Source organism: Hypanus sabinus, chromosome 18, assembly GCF_030144855.1.
Source record: "Hypanus sabinus isolate sHypSab1 chromosome 18, sHypSab1.hap1, whole genome shotgun sequence".
Classification (NCBI taxonomy): Eukaryota; Metazoa; Chordata; class Chondrichthyes; order Myliobatiformes; family Dasyatidae; genus Hypanus; species Hypanus sabinus.
In genome coordinates this window covers 32,929,685-32,954,429 of record NC_082723.1, presented here as the reverse complement: position 1 = coordinate 32,954,429, position 24,745 = coordinate 32,929,685, and the positions used below count along the sequence as shown (strand labels likewise).

Here is a 24,745-nt window from a genome sequence, read left to right as displayed (position 1 = left end):
TGTTCATGGACCACTCTCAAATCTGATGGCAGAGGGGAAGATCTTTATATCTTGGTTTACCTGTTTTATTTTCATTCTCTAATCTCTCCCTAACTATTTTTGACTTTGATTCATAATAAAAAAAGAAAATTTGAGGAAACACATAGCAGATCAGGCAGTATTTGTGGAAAGGAAAATCGTTAAAGCCTTAAGTCTGAAGCCCTTCATCAGAATCATAATAATAAACTGAAATGATAATGTTTCTCTCACTGAGACGCTGCCTGACCTGCTGAGCTCTGTTTTATTTGGGTCTTTCAGCATCTGCAGTCTCTTGATTTGACTTTTTTCTCTCTGTGCTGTAGAGTCACAATGACACTGTCAGGGAATGTGGAGGAGGCTTCACCAGAGAAGCAGAGACAAATCAGCGATGAATGATAACTTTAATAATAAACTGAAAATAATAAGCCATGAGGGCCCAGAAAACAAGAGGGAGCAGATATTTAACTTGACAAGGTGACAAGGTAACTGAAGGCTTGGAGCAACTGGTTGAGGCTGGCTGGTTCAGTGAGTAAACAAGGATTGTGGATGAGAGTTGGGTTTAAATAGGCTGTAGGTGATGAGTGGGGAAACCCATGGTAGGTTAGTAGGGTGGAGACTGGAAGGCCTGACAGAGCACAGAAACAAACTATTTTGCCCAGCACATCTGTGCAAGACCACAAGACCATAGGGTATATAGGAGTAGAATTAGGCCGTTTGGCTCATCAAGACTGCTTCACCATTTCGTCACGGCTTATCAAGTTTTCTCTCAGCCCCAATCTAACAGCCTTCTTTCACGCCATGACTAATCAAGAATCTATATCCTGTGCCTTAAATATACAGAAAGACTTGGCCTCCACAGCTGCCTGTGGAAAAAAAATTCCACAGATTCACACATTTAGATAGAACCATAGAACATTACAGCACAGAAACAGGCCTTTTGGCCCTTCCCGGCTGTGCCGAATCATTTTTCTGCCTAGTGCACCTGACCTGCACTTGGGCCATATCCCTCCAAACCCCTCTCATCCATGTACCTGTCCAAGTTGGTCCAAGATGTAAGACTTCATCTAAACTATATTTCTTTATTTTGCTCTGTTCTGATTCTGATTGAAGGTAGAGTTCTATTCTGCGGAATAAACTCCAAGTCCATTTTTAATATTGAAAGAGATAGAATAAATCTGATCCACCTTGGGGGGAAAAACAGGCATATAAATCCTAATCATTATAGATTGGGCTGATGGTCACAGAATCTCAGACTAGAACGTACAGGTTTAAAGTGAGAAGGGAAATGTTTGAAGGGCACCCGAGGGGGACAGGGAGTGGTTAGTATCTGAATGTGCTGCTAGAGGAGGTGGTAAAATCAGACTTGATTAGTACAATTGAAAGGGATTGAGACGGACACTTAAATAGACAAAGCTTTGAAGGGTACAGGCATAATCTGTGCAAATGGGCTCTGTGTAGGAGGCAAATAGGGTTTGTATGGAGCTGATGGACTGAAGGCCAGGTTTATTTGATTCACAAAGGAATGTAGGATTCGTGAAATGCTGAGCAGAGGCCGTGCCCAGCAGGTCAGTGCAGGAATGCCAGGGGCAGGGTGGGAGGTGGGGGGCAAGGGTGCAGACACACCCAGCCCTGAGACACCAGGCAAGGTCATTTGATACCAAACAATTGGTTTATTGATCATTACTAAATGCCTCTCTGGTGTTTCCCGCTCCGTCCCCGCTCCCTTCCCCTTTTCCCAATCATGATACCCCTCCCTCTGCTCCCTTCCCGCTCTCAGTCCACAATAGAGACCCATATGAGAATCAGGTTTATCATCACTCACGTCTGTCATGAAATGTGTTTTTCTTTGTGGCAGCAGTACAGCACAATGCATACAATTACTACGGTACCGTGCAAAAGTCTTGGAAACAACTATAAACAACTATATACTAGTCTGCCTTAGACTTTTGCACAGTACCATAATTCAGCATTAATACATTTGACTCTGATTCTGGTATATTTTTGGGGATTTTATTGGTTGTAATCTGCATACGTGATTGAATCGCCAGTGGTTCCAGCTTAATGCTATTACAGCTATCACAGTTTGGGCTTAATTTCCGGCATCCTCTGTAAGAAAGTTTGTATGTTCTGTCCGTGAATGGTGCTCTGGTTTCCTCTTGCAATCCAAAAGTGTTAATTGGTCATTGTAAATTAGTCCAGGGTTAAATCAGTGGGCTGCCGCTGAGTAACAAGTGCAGCTTGTTAGGCCAGAAGGGTCTGTTTTGCGCAGAAGTATCTCAGAAATAAAAAGTAAAATAAAATCATGACCTTTGATCGAAGCAAATACTCACTAGATCGCATTTGGCCATCAGAGAGAGAAGAGCTTTTTCCTTGTCCTTAGCCAGGAAGTGTGGTGACCTGTGGTTTCTCCAAATGGTGAGCCATCTGAGATGAATTTAAATCAGCAGGAATTATAGATTTCTCTCTCACCGACTTTATTCTTAAGTGGAGCCCACTGTGTATTAAGTGTAACACTGCCTCACCTGGAGAGTGAACATGCTAAAAGTTTAAATCAATTATCTTTTTTCCAGGATATGGAACAGAGCCTGAAAGGCCTTGAAAACCAGAAGATAAGTGAAAGCATAATTGAAAGACCAGCCATGGCCAATTCTCTGAGGCTGAAAATATCCTCTCGCCCTAAAAAGAAGAGGAAGATTAGTCGCATTGGTGTAAAGGGAAAAGGTAAAGAATTCAACCACTTTCTTCAACAAAAACGTACTCTCGGGTGTTCTAACTTACTTCCTGCCCATTACGCCGCAAACATTTAGGGCAGTAGTGAAGGTCCTGCATCTCACTCAGATGCAGAAGGATTCTTCGATGCTGGTTCTGTAACATTTTTGTTTGACCAGTCAGGGTTGTTAGCCCTGAGCTGATCCCCCGAACCTGGAGGACCAGTGGACCACTCGTAGTCTGGGCTCTCCCCTTTGACCTGTTTGGTATGGGTGACCCTACCAAGAGCCAAAGTATAACGGTCTGACTCCAGCAACGTGGCTTTCCAGACCAACGAGGCACACAAGCCTCCAAACACGATAACAAGGTTATGGTCCTCTTGGAGAAAGGGATTACTTTGAGTTGCACTAAACTTGGGAAGATAGAAGACCGATGAGAACGATGCTCCTTACACTACACGCTGTTGAGTGGCGGCCATGAATAATGACGTTCCCGTGTGGACTTTTTGTTATATATTGTAGCCTTTGACAGGATCCACACTTGAGTTTGCAATGTTTATTTATGTAGAGATACGCACCTGTAACAGGCCTTTCTGGCTCAACAAATCCTTGCTGCACAATTACACCCATGTGACTAATTAATCTTCTAATCCGTACATCTTCGGACTGTGGGAGGAAACTGGAGCACCTGGAGGAAACCCACACAGTCATGGAGAGAACGTATAAACTCCTTACAGGCAGCAGTGGAAACTGACCCCGGTCGCTGGTGCTGTAATATTGTTACACTACCCCGTCTCACCTGCTCTTAATTTCAAGGGTACAGTCACATTTCTACCATTTCACAGGGCCCCAAATAAATCATCTCATTGAACCATGTGGGATGAGTCTATGGACAAAAAGTAGAGGCTTCACCCAGGATAATATCTTAGACAAGTTAACGTGTGAGGAGTGTTTGATGGCTCTGGGCCTGTGCTCCCTGGAGGTCAGAAGAATGAGAGGGATCTCTTTGAAACCCATTGAATATTGAAAAGCCTAAGTAGAGTGGATGTGGGGAGTAGGTTTTCTATTTGTTATTTTTGTGTGAGGGAGGGGGTTTGGGATTTGGGGTTTGATGTTCTAGCTGCCGTTTTCCGTGTGGGTGATCTGTAAGTTTTTTGAGCAAGGGAGGGGGTGGGGGGTTTGGGGTTAGTGAGTTTTTTTTAATTTTTATTTTCCATGCAGGGGCGGGTGGGTTGATGTCTTTTCTCTCAACAATGGTTTTTCTGTATTTCTTCCTGGAGAAGACAAGATTCAGATTTGTATTTTACATGCATACTTTGACAATAAAATGAACCCCTGGATCTTTGAACCAGTAGTGGGGAGTTCTAGGACCAGAGAGCACAGCCTCAGAATAGAGAAATGTCCATTTAGAACAGATAAAAAGAAACATAGAAACATAGAAAATAGGTGCAGGAGTAGGCCATTCGGCCCTTCAAGCCTGCACCGCCATTCAGTATGATCATGGCTGATCATCCAACTCAGAACCCTGTACCTGCTTTCTCTCCATACCCCCTGATCCCTTTAGCCACAAGGGCCATATCTAACTTCCTCTTAAATATAGCCAATGAACCGGCCTCAACTGTTTCCTGTGGCAGAGAATTCCACAGATTCAACACTCTGTGTGAAGAAGTTTTTCCTCATCTCGGTCCTAAAAGGCTTCCCCCTTATCCTTAAACTGTGACCCCTCGTTCTGGACTTCCCCAACATCGGAAGCAATCTTCCTGCATCTAGCCTGTCCAATCCCTTTAGAATTTTATACGTTTCAATAAGATCCCCCCTCAGTCTTCTAAATTCCAGTGAGTTTCCTTAGCTAGATGGTGGGGAATCTGTGGAATCCGCTGTCACAGACGGCTGTAGAGGCCAAGTCATTGGGAACATTTAAGGTTGAGGGGGATAGATTCTTGACTAGTCAGGGTGTCAAAGGTTACGGGGAAAAGACAGGAGAGGGATAATAAATCAGCCATGATGGAATGGTGGAGCAGACTCAATGGGCTGAATAGCCTAATTCTGCTCCTATGTCTTATGATCTACAAACGTTTGTAATTCCTAATTTAGGTAATGCATTAATTAAGTTGAAATGGCTTAGTTCACTGTGTGAAAGTCCCTCCTCCCTGCGGTCAGTGATTCATTGGTCTGGATTTTGCCTTGGTTAATGTATAAACACAAGAGCCTCTGCAGATGATGCAAATCTTCAGTAACTCACTCTAAGAACTGGAGGAACTAATTATATTACGCTTTGTACGGGACAGCGTTGGATAAGGCAGAGATGTTAGTTACTGATCAAATGACTCAAGGGGCCGAAGAGATGACAGAATATTTCTTTTATTTTAAACTCCCTAATTATCCTGTGGGGTTTATTTGTGAAGCCAAAGGGCAAATTCATCAAGGAACAGTTGGTATTGATCGTAATCAAAGAGAGTAAAGTTTACCAAGTGAAACCCGAGAACAGGATGGAAAACCCGAAATGGATTGGATTTCGCCTGGCCTTTCTGCTTACAGTCAGAATCAGAATCAGGTTTATTATAGAAACATTGAAAACCTACAACATAATACAGGCCCATCAGTCCACAAGGTTGTGTTGAACATGTCCCTACCCTAGAAATTACTAGGCTTACCTATGGCCCTCTATTTTTCTAAGCTCTGTGTACCTATCCAAAAGTCTTTTAAAAGACCCTATCGTATCTGCCTCCACCACCATTACTGGCAGCCCATTCCACACACTCACCACTCTCTGAGTAAAAATCTTACCCCTGACATCTCCTCTGTACCTACTGCCCAGCACCTTAAACCTGTGTCCTCTTGTGGCAACCATTTCAGCCCTGGGAAAAAGCCTCTGACTATCCACACGATCAACGACTCTCAACATCTTATACACTGATGTATGACATGAAGATTGTTAACTGAGCAGTAATACATTCAAGTACGTAATAATGAAACTATAAGTTACAATAAGAAATGTATATAATAAGTAAATTAAATAAAGAGTGCAAAACTGAGCAAAAAAACCAAAAAAACTGAGGTAGTGTACATTGTCCATTCAGAAATCTGACGGCAGGGGTGGAAGCGGCTCCAGAAACACTGGGTTTGTGCCTCCTGTCTCTCTTCGTTGATGGTAGAATTGAGAAGGAAACCAGATGTCCATGAGGTAGATCCTTCAGAACTGAGTTGAATTTCTTTAGCCGGAGGGTGGCGAATCTGGGAATTCATTGCCACAGGTGGCTGTGAGGGCCAAATCATTGAGTATATTTAAAGTGGAGTTTATAGGTTAGTCACTGTGTTAAAGGTTTTGGGGGGAAGTAGAATGGGGTTGAGAGGGATAATAAATCAGCCATGATAGAATGATGGAACAGACTCAGTGGGCTGAATGGCCTAATTTTGCTCTTATGTCTTATATTCTATGTCTACAGGTCTGAATTTGATAGCCTGATATGTCACTTAGACCATAAGATATAGGAACAGAATTATTGACCCATCGAGTCTGCTCTGCCATTTCATCATGGCTGATCCAATTTTCCTTTCAGCCCCAATCTCCTGCCTTCTCCCCATATCTCTTCATGCCCTGAGCAATCAAGAATCTATTGACCTCTGCCTTAAATATACATAAAGACTTGACCTCCACAGCTGCCTTTGGCAATGAATTCCACAGATTCACCACTCTCTGGCTAAAGAAATTCCTCCTCATCTCTGTTCTAAAAGGACACCCTTCACTTCTGAGGCTGTGTCCTCTGATCTTAGACTCTCCCACCATAGGAAACATCCTCTCCACATCCACTCTATCAAAGCTTTCACCATTTGATACGTTTCAATGAGGTCACCCCTCATTCTTCTGAATTCTAGGGAATACAGACTCCAAGCCATCAAACACGCTTCATATGACAAGCCATTCAATCCTGGAATCATTTTTTTGTGAACCTTCTTTGAACCCTCTCCAGTTTCAGCACATCCTTTCTAAGATTAGGGGCCCAAACCTGCTCACAATACTCCAAACACGAGGAAATCTGCAGATGCTGGAAATTCAAACAACAACACACACAAAGTGCTGGTGGAACACAGCAGGCCAGGCAGCATCTATAAGGAGAAGCGCTGTCGACGTTTTGGGCCGCGACCCTTCGTCAGGACTCCAATACTCCAAGTGAGGCCTCACCAGTACTGCATAAAGTTTCAACATTAAATCCTAGCTTTTATTTACTAGTCCTCTTGAAATGAATGCTAACATCACATTTGCTTCCCTCACCACAGACTCAACCTACAAATTAACCTTTAGGAAATCCTGTACAAGGACTCCCAAGTCCCTTTGAACCTCAGTTTTTTAAAATTTTCTCCCCATTTAAAAAATAGTCAATCCTTTCATTTCTTCTACCGAAGTGCATAACCGTACACTTTCCAGCACTGTATTGCATCTACCATTTCTTTGCCCGTTCTCCTCATCTGTGTGAGTCCTTCTTGCACTTATGTATCCGAGGTGAGATTTTTGAGACAGACATGGGAAACTGAGGAGTAAGTCATGTAAAGGTCAGGCAGAGAGCCTCTGCCCTTACCCAGGCTTGAGGTTCCAATTCAGGTTTATTTGTTACACGTACGGTGAAATGTGCCGTTTGTGTTAACAACCACCGCAACCTAAGGATGCGCTGGGGGGCAGCCCACAAGTGTCACCTCACATTCCGCGCCAACGTAGCATGCCCACAACGCTCGGCAGAACAACACAGAACCCAACAAGCAACAAAACAACAACAGCAAGACAAACACCATCCCTCCCTCCCTCCCTCCTGTGCACATACACAGTCCTCTAATCCCTAGACAGGCCATCTTCAGCCTCCAGCGGATTCACAAACTTCGGGCTTTTGATTTCCCCACTGGACATTCACCAACTTGGGGCTTGACTTCTAGACTTCGAGCAACCTACAGGGCTTAATGCTTGGTACTGGCACAGGAGCTGGTAATGACGATGAATGAGATCCCTGGATTTGGATAGTGGGATTTTGGATATTAAGGAAATCAAAGTCTACCGGATTGGTAGAAGACACCATCACTGAGGGGAAATAGTGTCTTGATCTTGCAGTGTGGTGGATCAGGTACAACGAGTCTAAATCTGTTTCTATGCACACACCATGAGCACGACCTCAGTAATATTTAATAATGTATTTATATCTACTTATTGTAATTTACAGTTTTTATTATTGTGTATTACACTGTACCACTCCACAAAACAACACATTTACCGGTGGTATCCAACCTGATTCTAACACAGTGTCGCACAGCTGAGGTCAGGTGAATCTCATGAGTTGGAGAACTAGGTTAAATGTGCAATAATGAATTAGCCTGGCATTGGCATTGCCACTCAGTTTGGACCCAGGTAGCTGGCACAGAATAAGCAATGGTTTTCTGCAGTGCCTGTGTACTCAGCCTAGTTGATTGTCACCATTAGGACAAAGAATATGGAATGTGTTACCAGGAAACCACTGTACAAACATTCACTAATATATCAGCAAATACCTTGATTAAGTTGCATTAACTAACAATTGTTGCCAGAGTTCCAAATTTCCTGGAGGTACAGGAACCTAAGATCCCACACCGCCAGGTTCAGGAACAGTTATTACCCATCAACCATCACACTCCTGAGTCAACGTGGATACGCTCACTCGCCACAACTCTGAACTGATTCCACAACTTACAGACTCACTTTCAAGGACTCAACAATTCATGTTCTCAGTATTTTTAAAATATTTTTGAGTTTGCACAGTTTGTCTTATACAAGTTGGCTATTTGTTGGTATTTGTGTGTGTTTTTTCATTGATTCTATTGTGTTTCTTTGTTCTACGGTGAACACCTGCAAGAAAATGAATCTCAATGTTGTATATGGAGATATATATGTACTTTGTTAATAAATTTACTTTGAACTCTGATAATTCCAGCTTGTAGAATCTCCATTAGTTGGAGACTAGTTTGTACCTTTGTTAAGAATATCTCGAGGGTTTTGAGCTTGCCAATGAGGAGAAGGTAAGATCTTCAGATTCCACCTTCTGCTTCAGCCCATCACCCCCACTGGGGCATAAGGCCACCGACAGCAGCTCACCAGATTTCTATGTCCTGGGCCAACAGAAGGTTGATCAACCCTGTGGTTTCTACTTTCTTCAAGACTTCATGGGTCTCTTGGCAAAGTTCCTTCCTCTCCCAGGGTTGAGGTCGTTGGAGCTTCCGTTGGCATTTCTGCAGCTCTGGGTTTTTACAGGATGGTGTTGCTGGCCCCATGTCCAACGTGCATCTGGGATTGGGACTGTCCATGACAGAGTTAGATTCTGCCTTGGGGGCATAAATGTTCGATAAGGAGTACAGGTGAATTGCTTGAGAAGCAGGGCTTCCTCCTGCCGGTCTTTCGTGCGCTTCTGGCAAAGGAGGGTAAGAGCTACAAGGAGATGTGGGGCAAACCTTGGTTGTTTCCTCTGGAGTGGCAGAGGTTGAGGGGAGACGTGAAAGAGGCTTATAAAGTTATGAGAGGCAAAGTACGTGGTAACCTGGTTCAATGACTGTTGTCCAGTGATGAAGTGTTTTGAGAGGGTGGTGATGAAACGTATCTACTCCTGCCTGAGAAGCAACATGTGCCTGCTCCAATTTGCCTACTAGCACAACAGGTCCACAGCAGATTCTATCACACTGGCTTTTCAAAGGTTCATTTTATTGTCAAAGTCTGATACAACTCTGATATTTGTCTTCCCCAGACAGGCATGAAATACAGAAAGACCACCAGTGTTGATGAAAGAAAAGACATCAACTGACCCCCTCCCCCATGAAAAGGAAAAGAAACAAAACTCGCAGACCCCAAACTCCTCCCCCACAGCAAAAAGCAGCAGCAGTACCAATCACTGACCCCTTCCCTCGCAGAAAAGAACTACAACTGTAACACAAAACCCCCAACTCCCCCTCTGACACATAAACACTAACTGATCACCCCACCCACCAATTGTCCACAAGGAAGATAACACTGAAAAACTGAAGGAAAACAATATGATGTACAGTCCAATAATCACATAAATCTCAGAATTTGGAAAATGTCTTTTCGTCTGCATACGAGGAGAGCAGGCGCACAAACTCAGCTCTTCCGTAAAGAGTGGCTGCTGATCAAATGTTGCTGACTTGGGCCAAATGCTCCAATTTGGCTGCTGATTGGCTTTGTTGGGAGCCATCGCTGACCCCCTCCGCATTTACCCTGGGGCTTCAATCTACCTTGCTGCCTGGAGATCGAGTTGTTCGTGACACTGTGCCTCATCTCTGGTCTTTTCCATTAGCCATCTTGTTTCACTCAACCTTGAAACATCTGGAAAAAAACGATGCATGAATCAGGATACTCCTTATCGGCCACAACTCGACATTTAATACTATAATTCCCTCACAACTAATCAATAAGCTCCAAAACCTCGACCTCAATACCTGCTTGTGCAATTAGATCCTCAAATTCCTTACTTGCAGACCCCAATCAGTTTGGGATTGGCAACAACATCTCCTCCACAATCTGGATCAGCACTGCAAGTCTTTATGTTTACCCCCTGCTCTACTCACTTTACACTTATGACTGTGTGGCTAAGCACAGCTCGATTGGCATATTCGAGTTTGCTGTCGACACCACTGTCATTGGCTGAATCAAAGATGGTGACAAGTCAGCATACAGGAAGGAGATTGAAAATCTGGCTGAGTGATGCCATAACAACAGCCTCTCACTCAATGTCAGCAAGACCAAGGAGCTGATTATCGACTTCAGGAGAAGGCAACCAGAGGTCCATGGGCCAGTCTTCGTTGTGGGATCAGAGGTGGAGATGGTACGCAACTTCACATTCCTTGGTGTTATTATTTCAGAAGACCTGTCCTGGGTTCGGCACGTAAGTTCCATTATGAAGAAAGTACGGCAATGCCTCTGCTTTCTACTTTGTGAAGATTCAGCGTGATTCCTAAAACTTTGGTAAACATCTATAGATGTGTAGTGGAGAGTAAATTGGCTGCATCGTAGCGTTGCATAGAAACACCAATGCTGTTGAATGGACAATCCTACAAAATGTAGTGGATATGGCAGTCCATCACTGGCAGAGCCCTCCCAACCATTGAGCACATCTACATGGAGCACTGTCACAAGAAAGCAACATCCATCATCAAGTACTTCCACCACCCAGGCCATGCTCTCCTCTCACTGCTGCCATCAGAGGAAGGTACAGGAGCCTCAGGAATCACATCACCAGGTTCAGGAACAGTTATTATCCCTCACAATCAGGCTCCTGAACCAGAGGAGATAACTTCACCTTCAATTTCACTTGGCCCATTATTGAAATGTCCCCACAACCCATGGACTCTCTTTCAAGGACTCCACATCTCGTGTTCTAGAAATTTATTGTTTATTTATTAATATTGTCTCTATTTTTGTGTTTGTATTTGTACAGTTTGGTGTCTGTTGCACACTGGTTGTCCGCCCATCTTGCTATGTGCGGTCTTTCGTTGATCCTATGGTGGCCATCAGATTAATGAAGTATGCCCGCACGGAAATGGGTCTCCGGTTGTACAAGGGGGCAAGGGTTTTAGGTGAGAAGTGGTGAGTGTGAAGATTTTAGGTGAATTTATTTGGAGTAAATATTGGGGAGGAAGAAGCTGAACCACTTGCGACCTGACCCGGGCTTGTTACTATGTTGGTATTACAGCATTTCCACCTGTCTTTCTGGTTATAAGTCCCTTGAGGGCATGAGAAGCCAACGTTGACAAAAAATGTCAAATGTCAAGAAGTGTTTAGGTTGCCTTTGCTGAGGATGGTCATTGCTAGGCATTTGAAAACACAAATAGTTATGAAGTTCATTGTCAATCAATCATACACGTTTATACAGCTGAACAAAACATCGTTCCTCTGGGGCCAAGGTGCAAAATGTAGTTCATACAGTCACACACAGCACATAGAGTTATGATCCAGCACATCAAATCACAAAATATCTGCACAAGCCCCCGAGTGAGTGGCATAATAAAAATCCAGACTTTATTTACCCAAACAGTTGGAAGTGAACACGAGCTCTCTGTAATGATGAGTAAGTGCCATTGTTTCAGCCAAAGGAAAGCTCTGAAGCCGAACGATGCTGTTACCATATTGCTGTAAGGGGAGCAGGCAACTGTCCTCCAACCATTACCCCATTGTCCTTTGAGCTGGCTGACTTTGTCAGCAGGGATCTGTCCTTGCTAACACCTACTGACCTCATTTTAGCTCCTTCCTTGCACACCTGCCTTGGTGTCAAGGGCTTCCACTCCAAGACTCAGCCTTCGGTTTGGAGATCCAGAGCAGCCTTGTCCTGGTATCACCCAGAATGATCAGAGAGCAGGTCAAAGATGCAGACTGGTTTATTTGTCACATGTACATTGAAACATACAACGAGAATCAATGAGCAACACAGTCCAAGGACGTGCTGGGGCCAGCCTGCAAATGCCACCATGCTTCCAGTGCCAACATAGCATGCCCACAACTCAATAACCCGAACCCAGACATCTTTGGAATGAGAAAGGAATCTGGAGCACCCCAAGGAAACTCAAGATTCAAGTTTATTTGTCATGTGTCATCGAAGCATACAGTGAAATGCTTCATGGGTAGGTCAACATACAAAATCCTTAAATACCTGTTGATTTTTAACAGAGTTATTAATCGTTACTGACATTTTCTGTTGATTGAATGCCCACTGTTAGCTGATTGATTAAATTTGTATATATGTGTACGAATCTGCAGGATTTTCCATTTGGAGTCACTGATAACTTGCAGATATCAAGCATTTTGTTTAATTAGTTAGCTGTTTGTACTCAAGAGAAAGGACAGCAGCAGTAAAAGAGAGCACCTCTTGTCCTCACTCACCACCTTATCAGCCTTTGTGGCCAGCACGTAATTCTCCATAATTCTGCCATCTCCAACAGGATCCCACCACCATGAACATCTTTTCTTCCCCCACACTTTCTGCTTTCCACAGGGATTGCTCCCTACACCGCTCTCTTGTCCATTCATCCCTCCCCACCAACCTCCCTCCCGGCACTTATACTTGCAAGCAGAGCAAGTGCTACACCTACCCCAGACCCTCCTCCCTCACTACCATTCAAGCCCCCAAACAGTCCTTCCAGATGAGCCGACACTTCACCTGTGAGTCTGTTGGGATCATTTACTGTGCTTGGTGCTTCTGGTGAGGCCTCCTGTATATCAGTGAGGCCCGAAGTAGATTGGATTACCGCTTGGCCGAGCACCTACCCTCCATCCACAAGAAAAAGCAGGATCTCCTGGTGTCCGCCTATTTTAATTCTACTTCCCATTCCCATTCCAACATGTCAGTGTGTGGTTTCCTTCTCCTGTCATGATGAGGCCATATTCAGGCTGGAGGAACAATCTTCCAACCCGATGACATAAACATCAATTTCTTGAACTTCCAGTGGTTGTCCCCTGCACCTTCCCCATTTCCCTCTTTTACCGTATCTCTTCACCTGCGCATCACCCCCCCCTTCCCTTTCTTCCGTGGTCTTCTGTCCTCTCCTGTCAGATCCCCCCTTCTCCAGCCCTTTATCTCTTTCACCAGTTGACTTCCCAACTCTGCACTTCCCCCTCCCCCCTCCCATTTTCACCTATCACTTCCTACCTTGATTTTCTTCCTCTTCTCCCCCCACCAGTCCTGATGAAGGATCTCGTCCAAAACGTCGACTGTTTACTCCCCTCCATAGATGCTGCCTGTCCTGCTGAGTTCCACCAGCATTTTGTGTGTGTTGCTTGGAGTTAAGAATGACCTACTGGAGATGCACAAGATGATAAGAGGCTTAGATCTCCAACCATCAGTCTTCCATCCTTGGACTCACTTTACACCACACGCTGTCGGAGCAGTGCTGCCAGGATAATCAAGGACATGACCCCCCCAGCCAACACACTTTTTGTCCCCCTTCCCTCTGGGAGAAGGTTCAGGAGCCTGAAGATTCGTACGGCCAGATTTGAGAACAGCTTCTTTCCAACTGTGGTAAGACTGTTGAATGGATCCTGACCCGGATCAGGGCCGTACCTTCCAAATATCCGTACCTGACTTACACTACCTTACTTTCCCTTTTCTATTTTCTAATTATGATTTATAATTTAAAATTTTTAAATATTTACTTGGATTTGCACTTCAGGGAGCACGAAGCACAGAATCAGATATCACTGTGATGACTGTCCGCTCTAGTATCAATTGTTTGGTGGCAATAACGTAAAGTAGATAGAGTGGACAGTCAGAGATTCCTAAGGTGGAAATGACTAATGAGAGGGTGGATAATCTTAAGGTGATTGGAGGAAGGTGGATGTCAGAGGTAGGTTTTTCACGTGGAGTGGTGGGTGTGCGGAATGCCCTGCAAGGGGTGCTGGTAGGCACAGATACACTAGGGACGTTTAAGAGACTCTTTGATGGGCACATGGATATCGAGGGTTAAACTGATCTTAGAGTAGATTAAAGGGTTGGAACAACATCATGTAATGTTCTATGTTCCGACAACTTGTAGACTTCTAGCATTTTGTTTGATTATTTAGTTGTCTCTGCTGAAGATGAAGGTGACCATCAGTAAAAGGGAGGAGTTAAAGGACTCTGTGGTAAATCCCATGGGTCACGTCTAGTTGATAACCGTTGTACCAGCAGTTCCAGCAGCACTTCTCTCAGGAACACAGAGCGGTGCTGAGATGCTGTCTCACTGAACTATGATTTAATCCTTTCCTGACCTGTTCAGTGAGAACGGGAACCCTTCCTTTTCTCCACTGGAGTCAATCGTTTTAGTTGCTTTTGTACTTGGATTACAAGGACCGTGGAGATGGGGTCAGAGGCGCTGGAGCAAATTTAATCTTCAAATGATGGTTGCTTTTTCCCCGTTTGTCCCACTCCCATCCGGGAGGAGGCTATGTAGTATCAACGCAAGAACCGCCAGACTTGAAAACAGTAACTTTCTCAAGCAGTAAAGCAGATCAACACCTCCACTCATTAACCGTCCTCTCCACACCCCCAAACAGCACCGCTTCATCATTGCCTGTCAGGTATCTTATGTACAGGTACTCCTGTGTCTAACACCATTTTATGGACATCCACAAAATAACTTGTGCATGTAGAATGATTGTATTTATATTTGCTGTGTTTTTTATTATTATGTTCTTTATCTTAATTGTGTTTTTGTGTTTGTAGCAGATCTGGAGTAACAATTATTTTGTTCTCCTTTACACTTGTGGTCTGAAAATGACATTAAACAATCTTGAATCTTGAGAAGCAGTCGGTCCATTTCTGGGTTTTGGAAATGCTTTTCCCACTAGATACCAGCGTGCAGTTCAGGATAATTTCTTCCTCAGTGCCAGTGACAAACTTTATAATGCAGGAAACCTTCATTCAAACTGCCAGGCAGCCAATAGGAGCAGGCGCTTCATCTCATCACTATGGTCACAGCAGTTCCCATTCAAAGCCAGGGCAGTTACTGAGCCTGCTGGGAGTCTCGGCTTGCCTTACCAACCATGTCTGAGACGCATTTTTAACGCCTTCTTGAGTTACTGTTTTGAAACATTACAGATTCAAATTTCAGCAATGTCTTCGGAATGCGCAATGGAACATGGCAGTGTTCACCGAGTTTCCTTTTGTGACAAGTTCTCCAATGTTCTGGATTCATTTTACCTCACTACATTTGGTAAGGAACAAATAGCATTAGTAATGTCTTACACCTTCTGAGGAGCAGGGTATCAGTCTGGCTTTAACATAATGTCCATAGACAGACATCACCGATGACTTGAGAACTACGTTTTTAGACATCTGGTTTTAGTTTTGAATCCATAGCACATAAAAGCATTTACAGTGAAGTTGGCTGCTGTATTGTAAAATTAGAAATAATTATCTTTTCTGGAATACTAGTTTCCTTATCATCAAAAATAGAAAGCCAAATTATTTAGTAATTTCACTTTGTTACTTTTTCTGTTTTAATTCTACTTGTTAACAGTGAGAAATCAGACTACGTTACATTCATCTGCACTGAATGTACAGGTGTACATTCATCTGTGAATGTAATCTGTGTATCCGTGACATTAATTTCAGAATTAGAATCAGAATTGTATCATTGATGTACTGTATGCAAGGAAATTTCTTATTTAGTGGCTGGAATAGTGAAATACATTAAAAAACTATAAATTACGATAAGATATATACTACATATCTATTAAGGAGTGCAAATAATACTTTTATGTATACTCTATATAATTAAATTAATTAAGTAGTGGAAAAAGAGAAATATATTGAGGTAGTGTTCCTGGATTCAATGGCCATTCAGAAATCTGATGGTGGAGGAGAAAAGAGCTGTTCCTGAAATGTAAATTTATTAATAGTAATATGAAAGATTCAGAGTCATGTACACGTGTAGTATGGAAACAGACCATTCAGCCCATTGTGTCTGTGCTGTGACCACCAACCATTGACAGTAATTACACTAATTTGATGTTAATTACTCTCATAATAATTGTTAATATTGATATTTTTTTATAATATTACATCATTTTAATAATATTACAAATATTAATTTTAAGATTTGCTTTTTTTTACAGAAAAATTCCAATATAGAAAAAGGTCTACAATCTCATAATTTCTGTCTATGGTAGAAAAATATTTGCCCGAGTTAATTTTTTAGTTCAGAGTAACAGACACAAAATGCTGGAGGAACTCAGCAGGTCAGGCAGCATCGATGGAAATGTATAAACGGTCAACATCTCAGGCTGAGATCTTTCATCATATTGATTCCTGTTGCGACATCGACTCTTTATTCCTCTCCATAGATGCTGCCTGACCTGCTGAGTTCCTCCAGGTGTCTTGCTCTGGATTTCCAGCATCTGCAGAATCTTTTATGTTGAGTTCAGAATGCTTTCCCAGTGTGTAAGAATTACTACTGATGATCAGGAAAATGCTGGATGTATCCTGACCATCTCACGTTCCCACTGTCCGGTGTCAGCTATCCTCCTACTTTGCGGAAAGACAGTTTGAAATGAGGGGAATGGCTTAATATTTGTGTGAGAGATGCTTTTGGAAAATTGAGGATCTATCTTACTTTGAAGTGAAATGTTCTCAATAATTAATCTCCTGGATTTCTATACTTGTAATCACTGTGACACATTGAAATGTTACACCTTTCTGTATCATGTTGTATGCTTCTCGCTTTCTGTTCCATTGTTTATTACGAACAAGTCCCAATTCCTGATGCATCTATGTTCCTTCAAAAAATGGGGTCTGACTCTGTGCTAAACGGAATAAAAATTAGCTTTATTTAAAGCTGAGATTTATGAGTCACATATACATTGAAACATATACTTCTGGAGTATTGCATTCAATTCTGGTTGTCCCATTATAGGAAAGATGTGGAGGCTTTGGAGAGGGTGCAGAGGAGGCTTGCTGGGATATTGCTGGATTAGAGATTAGTTGTGTTCTCTAGTGTAACGAAGGCTGAGAGAAGACCTGACAGTGGTTAATTTGAGAGGGACAGATGAAGCAGATGACTAGTGTCTCTTTGCCAGGACTGAAATGTTTAATGCCCGAGGTCATGCATTTAAGGTGAGGGAGGAAGTAGTAAGTGCTGGATGTGAGGTCGATTTCAACATTTAAGAGAAGTTTGGATAAGCACATGGATAGGAGGGGTATGGAGGGCTATCATCAAGCTCAAGGTGGATGGGACTGGACAGAATAACAGGTTTAGTTTGGAATAGATGGGCAGAAGGGCCTATCCCTGCTATAATGTTCTATGACTCTATGTCTTATGGATAAATGATCAAACACCGTCACTGAAGTGGAGAATATTGCAAAGCATTAATTTTTGTCTCTTTACAGGACAGCTGAAATTATCAGTTCATCTTCAAGATGGAGCAATCGCGGTTCACAGTAAGTTCAGAAAAATTACATCTTTTATGAATGTTAGTGTAAAGCATATCAAATTAGAAGTTATAATGTTTGCGTACAATAAAACAAAGTACATAGCTCTCTCGATTTTTTTTATTAAGATATCCACCACAGCATCAATATAATGCCACTGTGGGCAGCACTGTCACACAGCGGGAGACATTGACTCCGTTACTATTGAATGCTACCACGGGAAAGGCTGGATTTGTACGGTGTCTCTAAATAATAATCAAATAAATGTCTGCATGACTGAGTGCGTGTGTCAGGATTCCTTCTGTAAAGGAAACTACCTTAACAACAGCCCAGGAGTTTCACTATTAACATTCCTGGGGCTGCTGATTCCCTATTCTGTTGCCCATTTGGGGTTTAAGCTCTCAGGTCCGGAAATCCGGCTGTTGGAATTAGATGCAATACTACTGCACTCTGATGTAAAGGAAAGAAAAAATTGAAATGGATTTTAATTAATCAATGTTAATGAATGAATCTATTTAGTGATTCAGTGTGGAGTAAGCTATTCCAGCCTTTGAGCCATGCCACCCCAGCAAACCAAATTAACCCTAACCTAACCATGGGACAATTTACAATGACCAATTAACCTACCCAATACGCCTTTAGACCGTGGGAGCAGACTGCAGGATCTGGAGAAAACCTGCAGAGAGAACATAGAGAGACTCCTTACAGAACGTCGCCAGAATTGAACTCTGACTCCAGACACCCCAAGCTGTAGTAACATTGCACGGAACACTACAGTGCCATCAGCCCGTAATTGTTACTTTTGAGAATTAATTTGTAGTTGAAAGTCATGGCAGCTCTTTCATCATCTCTGGAAGTTAACTGTGCTGCAATGTTTTGTTCTTCAGTTATGGAAGCAAGAGGACTTCTGGGGAGAGAATGTCGGGCCTGTGATGCTTACACAAAGGTGAAAATGGTTTTAGACTACTGTTACATAGAGGATTGCAACTGTGCTGTACACTCAGTGGCCCCTTTATTAGGTACACCGGCTTGTTAATGCAAATATCTCATCAGCCAATCATATGGCAGCAACTCAATGCATAAAAGCATGCAGACGTGGTCAAAATATTCTTTTGTTGTTCAGACCAAACATCAGAATGGGGATGAAATGTGATCTCAATGGCTTTGACTGTGGAATGATTGTTGGTGCCAGATGGGGCAGCTTAAGTATTGCAGAAATATCTGAAATCCTGTGGTTTTCACACACAAGAGCCTCTAGAGTTTACAGAGAATGGTGCAAAAAACAAAAAAAAATCCATATAACAATTACAGCATGGAAACAGGCCATTTCAGCCCTTCTAGTCCGTGCTGAACGCTTACTCTCACCTAGTCCCACTGACCTGCACTCAGCCCATAACCCTCCATTCCTTTCCTGTCCATATACCAATCTAGTTTTACTTTAAATGACAATATCGAACTTGCCTTTACCACTTCTACTGGAAGCTCATTCCATACAGCTACCACTCTGAGTAAAGAAATTCCCCCTCGTGTTACCCCTAAACTTTTGCCCCCTAACTCTCAACTCTAACTCTCCTCATTTGAATCTCCCCTACTCTCAATGGAAAAAGCCTATCCATGTCAACTCTATCTATCCCCCTCATAATTTTAAATACCTCTATCGTCCCCCCTCAACCTTCTATGCTCCAAAGAATAAAGACCTAACTTGTTCAACCTTTCTCTGTAACTAAGGTGCTGAAACCCAGGTAACATTCTAGTAAATCTCCTCTGTAATCTCTCTATTTTGTTGACATCTTTCCTATAATTCGGTGACCAGAACTGTACACAATACTCCAAATTTGGCCTCACCAATGCCTTGTACAATTTTAACATTACATCCCAACTCCTATACTCAATGCTCTGATTTATAAAGGCCAGCATACCGAAAGCTTTCTTCACTACCCTATCCACATGAGATTCCACTTTCAGCAAACTGTGCACCATTATTCCTAGATCACTCTGTTCTACTGCATTCCTCAATGCCCTATCATTTACCATGTATGTCCTATTTTGATTAGTCCTAGCAAAATGTAGCACCTCGCAGTTCTCAGCATTAAACTCCATCTGCCATCTTTCAGCCCACTCTTCTAACTGGGCTAAATCTCTCTGCAAGCTTTGAAAACCTACTTCATTATCCACAACGCCACCTATCTTAGTATCATCTGCATTCTTACTAATCCAATTTACCACCCCATCATCCAGATCATTAATGTATATGACAAACAACATTGGACCCAGTGCAGATCCCTGAGGCACACCACTAGTCACCGGCCTCCAACCTGACAAACAGTTATCCACCACTACTCTCTGGCATCTCCCATCCAGCCACTGTTGAATCCATTTTACTACTTCAATATTAACACCTAAAGATTGAACTTTCTTAACTAACCTTCTGAGCGGAACCTTGTCAAAGACCTCACTGAAGTCCATACAGACAACATCCACTGCTTTACCCTCATCAACTTTCCTAGTAACATCTTCAAAAAACTCAATAAGATTTGTCAAACATGACCTTCCACGCATAAATCCATGTTGACTGTTCCTAATCAGCCCCTGTCTATCCAGATAATTATATATACCATCTCTAAGAATACTTTCCATTAATTTACCCACCACTGACGTCAAACTGACAGGCCTATAATTGCTAGGTTTACTCTTAGAACCCTTTTTAAACAATGGAACCACATGAGCAATACACCAATCCTCCGGCACCATCCCCGTTTCTAATCACATTTGAAATATTTCTGTCAGAGCCCCTGCTATTTCTACACTAACTTCCCTCAAGGTCCTAGGGAATATCCTGTCAGGACCCAGAGATTTATCCACTTTTATATTCCTTAAACATCCATCCAGTGAGCGGCAGATCTGTGGGCAAAAATACCTTGTAAGTGAAAGAGGTCAGAGGAGAATGGCCAGACTGGTTCAACTGACAGGAAGGTGACAGTAACTCAAATAACCACACGTTACAACAGTGGAGTGCAGAAGAGCATCTCTGAATGTACACCACATCGAATGTTGAAGTGGGTGGGTTACAGCAGCAGAAGACAATCAACATACACTCAGGGCCCCTATATTAGGTACAGGAGGTTTACAATAAAGTGGTCACTGAGTGTCAATGTTATTTTTAATTGAGCAGATAAATAAATTTCACTGCTTACCTTCAAATCATTTCAAAAGCTGAAATGTACTGAGTTTCCACTTGCTGTTTTGACATTTCTGCGCAAAATAAGTGTTTAAATCATCTTCTAAATGTCTAAATGTGATTTTTCGCCTTACTTTATAATTTATAAACTCCATTTCAGTCTGTGTGAAAGGACGGGTGAGGGCCTTCCTGGTATTGTTTTTCAGATCTTGTTCTAGTCTGGTGCAGTTTAAGGCGCTTTTATATAGACGCGTGGATGTGAAGGGAATGGAGAGAATGGATGATACACAGCGAGAGGGCATTTTAGTATTAACTGGCGTCAAGATCAGCACAACATTGTGGGCCAACTGGCCTTTCTAGTGCTGCACTGTTCTATGTTTTATTTTTATCATTTGTTGAGCTATTTGTCTAATTCAACATTAGAATAACCTGAATCATTTGCTCTTGATATTGCCCTCTATTGTGTGGACCTGTTTAGTGGTGAATCTATTTGAGTTTCTAAGTTTCATTGAACTTTATCCAACTCAATTCATCATCACGCAGATTTCTTCATGACGTACAGGAATCTGTTTTATTTAAGTTTTCCCTGGCATTAATCTCGCACTTGTATTTTTCTATAATTTTTGATTGGTCTCCCAATTTAAAGTGGTGAGTGATAGATTCTTGAATAGTCAGGGTGCCATAAGTTACAAGGGAATGGGATTAAGAGGGATAATAAATCAGCCATGGTGGAACAGACTCGATGGGCTGAATGTCCTAATTCTGCTCACATGTCTTACAGTCTTCTTGCCTTTATTGGAAGGAGTGGGTTTGTGAAACTCCAACACAGCCCTAAGCAGCACCTGAAGCCCTGCAGCCTCATCTTGACCTCAACGCAATGTCTTTATCATTGCTTGTTGTGATTTAATTGTAGATTGTTACTCCAGAGTCTTATGTCTGGATCAGAAAGGACAGCTGTTCACATTCCTTTCCTGAAACTTGAGCGCAGTATTCTGTCTGACTTCCCAGAGTTACGTCCAGGCTGTGCGGTCCCACTCAAGACACTGTTTTTGTTAAACCAAGGGTCTCATACACTTTCTTCAGCTGAATTTGAGATTGACAATGTTTTGTAGATGAACCAGACAGTTATCCTTGATGTCTTGGCTAATATTTGCCTATTAATCTGTACCAGAGATTGTATAATTTTTACAAGATTAATATTAGTGGGGACAATTTTTTTGGCTTATGCCACTATACAAAATGCATGTTTGTTTCTTTGCATTTTTCATTTAATGAAGTGTGTAACTTCTTCAATTTTGCCTTAAAGCTGTCTTTGGTACCAGACCACGATCGCAGAAGCAGGCAGAAGACAGAAACAGTACCAGACTGCAAGAACCCAGTTTTTCATGAACATTTTAATTTGTGAGTTCTGTTTATTTTTACTGTGATTCGTGGCTGTGAAACTTGAGTTATAAATTCCATCTGTTTTGCATATTCAATGAAATCCTAAAGTATAAATTGCTTCAGCTTGATAATATTTTCTCACCGTTGATTTTATTGCAAGCAGTGGTTTCATTCCCTAGCTCAGAGGTCCTCAACCTGCGGCCCATAGACCCTTTGGTCAATAGTAGGGGTCCATGGCATAAAAAGGGATGGGAACCCTTGGGCTAGCTGCTCCCAAGACATTTGGTTTTCTCTACCTTTTGTTGATTAATCCATAACCAATCAGGGGCCTGCTAATCTCTGCCTTCAGTACGTCCAATCACTTGGACTCAGCAGCCTTTCTTTGGGAGAGGAAGCATGTCTGGGGGATAGTCAGTACCAAAAGGTGAGGGGAAGGTGCCAAGCAAGTCAGACCACACTCGGAGTGTGGTGAGGAGTTTTGGGCACCCTATCCAAGAAAAAAATGTGCGGGTATTGGAGAAGGTCCAGAGGAGGTTCATGAGAATATTTCCAGAGATGAAAGGGTTAATGTATGAGGAGCATTTGAAGGGTCTGGGCCTGTACTCACTGGAGTTTAGAATAAGGGAAGGATCTCATTGAAATCTACCATTGAAAGGCCTCAATAGAGTGGATGTGGAAAGGATGTTTCCTACTGTGGGGGACTCTAGGACCAGGGAGCACATCCTCAGAACAGAGGGACGCCCATTTGGAACAGAGATGAGGAGGAGTTTGTCTAGCTAGAGGGTAGTGAACCTGCCACAGACGGCTGTGAAGGCCGAGTCATTGGGTGTATTTAAAGCTGGTTGATAAGTTCTTGATTAGTCAGGACGTCAAAGGTTAGAGAGAAAAGGCTAACCTTTTGTGAGGGATAATAAGTCAGCCATGATGGAATGGTGGAACAGACTTGATGGGCCAAATAGCCCAACTCTGCACCTATGATTATGGTTTTATAGTCTAATATTTTCTTTCGAAGCTCATCATTCATCACGGTCCCACAAAAACTTTTGTTTATTGGAACCTTGTTTATAAACATTTGCCTTGTGATTTTTTTGTTTAATTCAATATTTGTGATTCCAAAAGCACCATCATCTTTACAGAACTGTTCTCTTTGGAGTGAAAGAGGGTGAAAGGCAACTCGATAGAGGTATAGAAGATGATAAGAGACATAGATAGATTGGACAGCCAGGGCGGAAGTGGCTGATACAAGGGGCATAATTTTCAGGTGATTAGAGGAAAGTATAGAGGGGGATGTCAAAGGTAAGCTTTTTACACAGTGAGAGGTGGGTGCATGGGTTGGGGGTAGAGTCCGATACATTAGGGACATTTAAAAAAACTCCAGGATAGGCATATAGATGACAGATAAACAGAGTGATATATGGGAGAGAAGAGTTAGATTGATCTTGGAGTAGGCTAATGGTTCAGCACAATGTTGTGCTGTAACAGTCTATGTTCTCTGTTCACTAGTAGAGCCTTTCAAAACTTGCCTGACTGCCAGACAGTGTTATTCTCACAATGCCTGGCAGTCACATGCTCAGAGTAATTATTACCAACGTGCTTTTGTAGACAGAACAGCAGCTGAATTTCACAATGCCTGTCACTTTGAAATTGGATATGGAACATACTGTACCTGTCCTGCTAGAGTTTGGCACCTGGAGGCTACCTGTCCTGGGGTTGGTGGCCTCTGTGAAGGGGTGGGAGGGTAGGAAAGGGGTTTGCTTTACTGATTTTTGTCCTGCTGTTGCTTGTGTTCTGCTGAACATTGTGGACATGCAATGTTGCCACTGGAACGTGTGGTGACTCTTGTGGGCTGCCCCCAGCACATCCTTAGGTTGTGTTGGTTGTTAACACAAACGGCACATTTTACTGGATGTTTCAATGGACACCTGATAGCTAAATCTGAAATCTGTATCTGAAATCCCTACCGAATTCCCAAAGTGTCCCTTTCTATAGAAAGCAGGTTTTGATTCTGGTCAGTATTCAACAATTCTTTTGATCAATCATTTCGTTTAGCAACATTATGGTCTTGCTATTGGTTTTTGTGGGTGGCAGGTGGAGATGCATCTCTATCAAAGGAGGTGTGAGGTGCTCCTTCCCTCCACTAGCCTGCAGGTCACCCTTGGGCAAGGTGTAGCCCCTGCTTAGCCCTCGATTAGGGTCAAGTGAAGCCGTGGGAGCAGGTGGTGGATGGTCGTATAAGCAGCCGGTGTACATCGCAAGTCCTGGTTATGTGACCACTGACACCAGGCAATCTCTGAAGAGTGTTGACAATGGCTGGGATCACCTGTCTTGTAAAGACACTGAGCAACACACACAAAATGCTGGAGGAACTCAGCAGGCCAGGCGGCAGCTATGGAAAAGAGTACAGTCGACGTTTTAGACTGAGACCTTTCAGCAGGTCCTGCTGAGTTCCTCCCACATTTTGTTGATGCTACTGGATTTCCAACATCTTCAGATTTTGTTTTGTTCGTAAGAACACTACCCAGCAAAAGGCAATG

At 42.7% G+C, this 24,745-nt stretch overlaps 1 protein-coding gene across 6 annotated transcripts in view; it reads left to right on the top strand.

The window, feature by feature from the left end:
- Positions 1-24,745, top strand: part of rgs3a (regulator of G protein signaling 3a) — a 453,555-nt gene that overhangs the window by 6,930 nt on the left and 421,880 nt on the right. For 4 of the 6 annotated variants that reach the window (XM_059994026.1, XM_059994027.1, XM_059994028.1 and 1 more), the window contains exons 2-5: positions 2,589-2,739; positions 17,609-17,659; positions 18,538-18,596; positions 22,135-22,229. In XM_059994026.1, coding sequence (XP_059850009.1) covers positions 2,592-2,739; positions 17,609-17,659; positions 18,538-18,596; positions 22,135-22,229 — 353 coding nt within the window. In that variant the 5' untranslated portion in view covers positions 2,589-2,591. Of the gene's footprint in view, positions 1-376; positions 501-2,588; positions 2,740-15,319; positions 15,435-17,608; positions 17,660-18,537; positions 18,597-22,134; positions 22,230-24,745 lie in introns of those variants that run through there. The other 2 variants (XM_059994030.1, XM_059994031.1) reach the window with 2 other exon arrangements.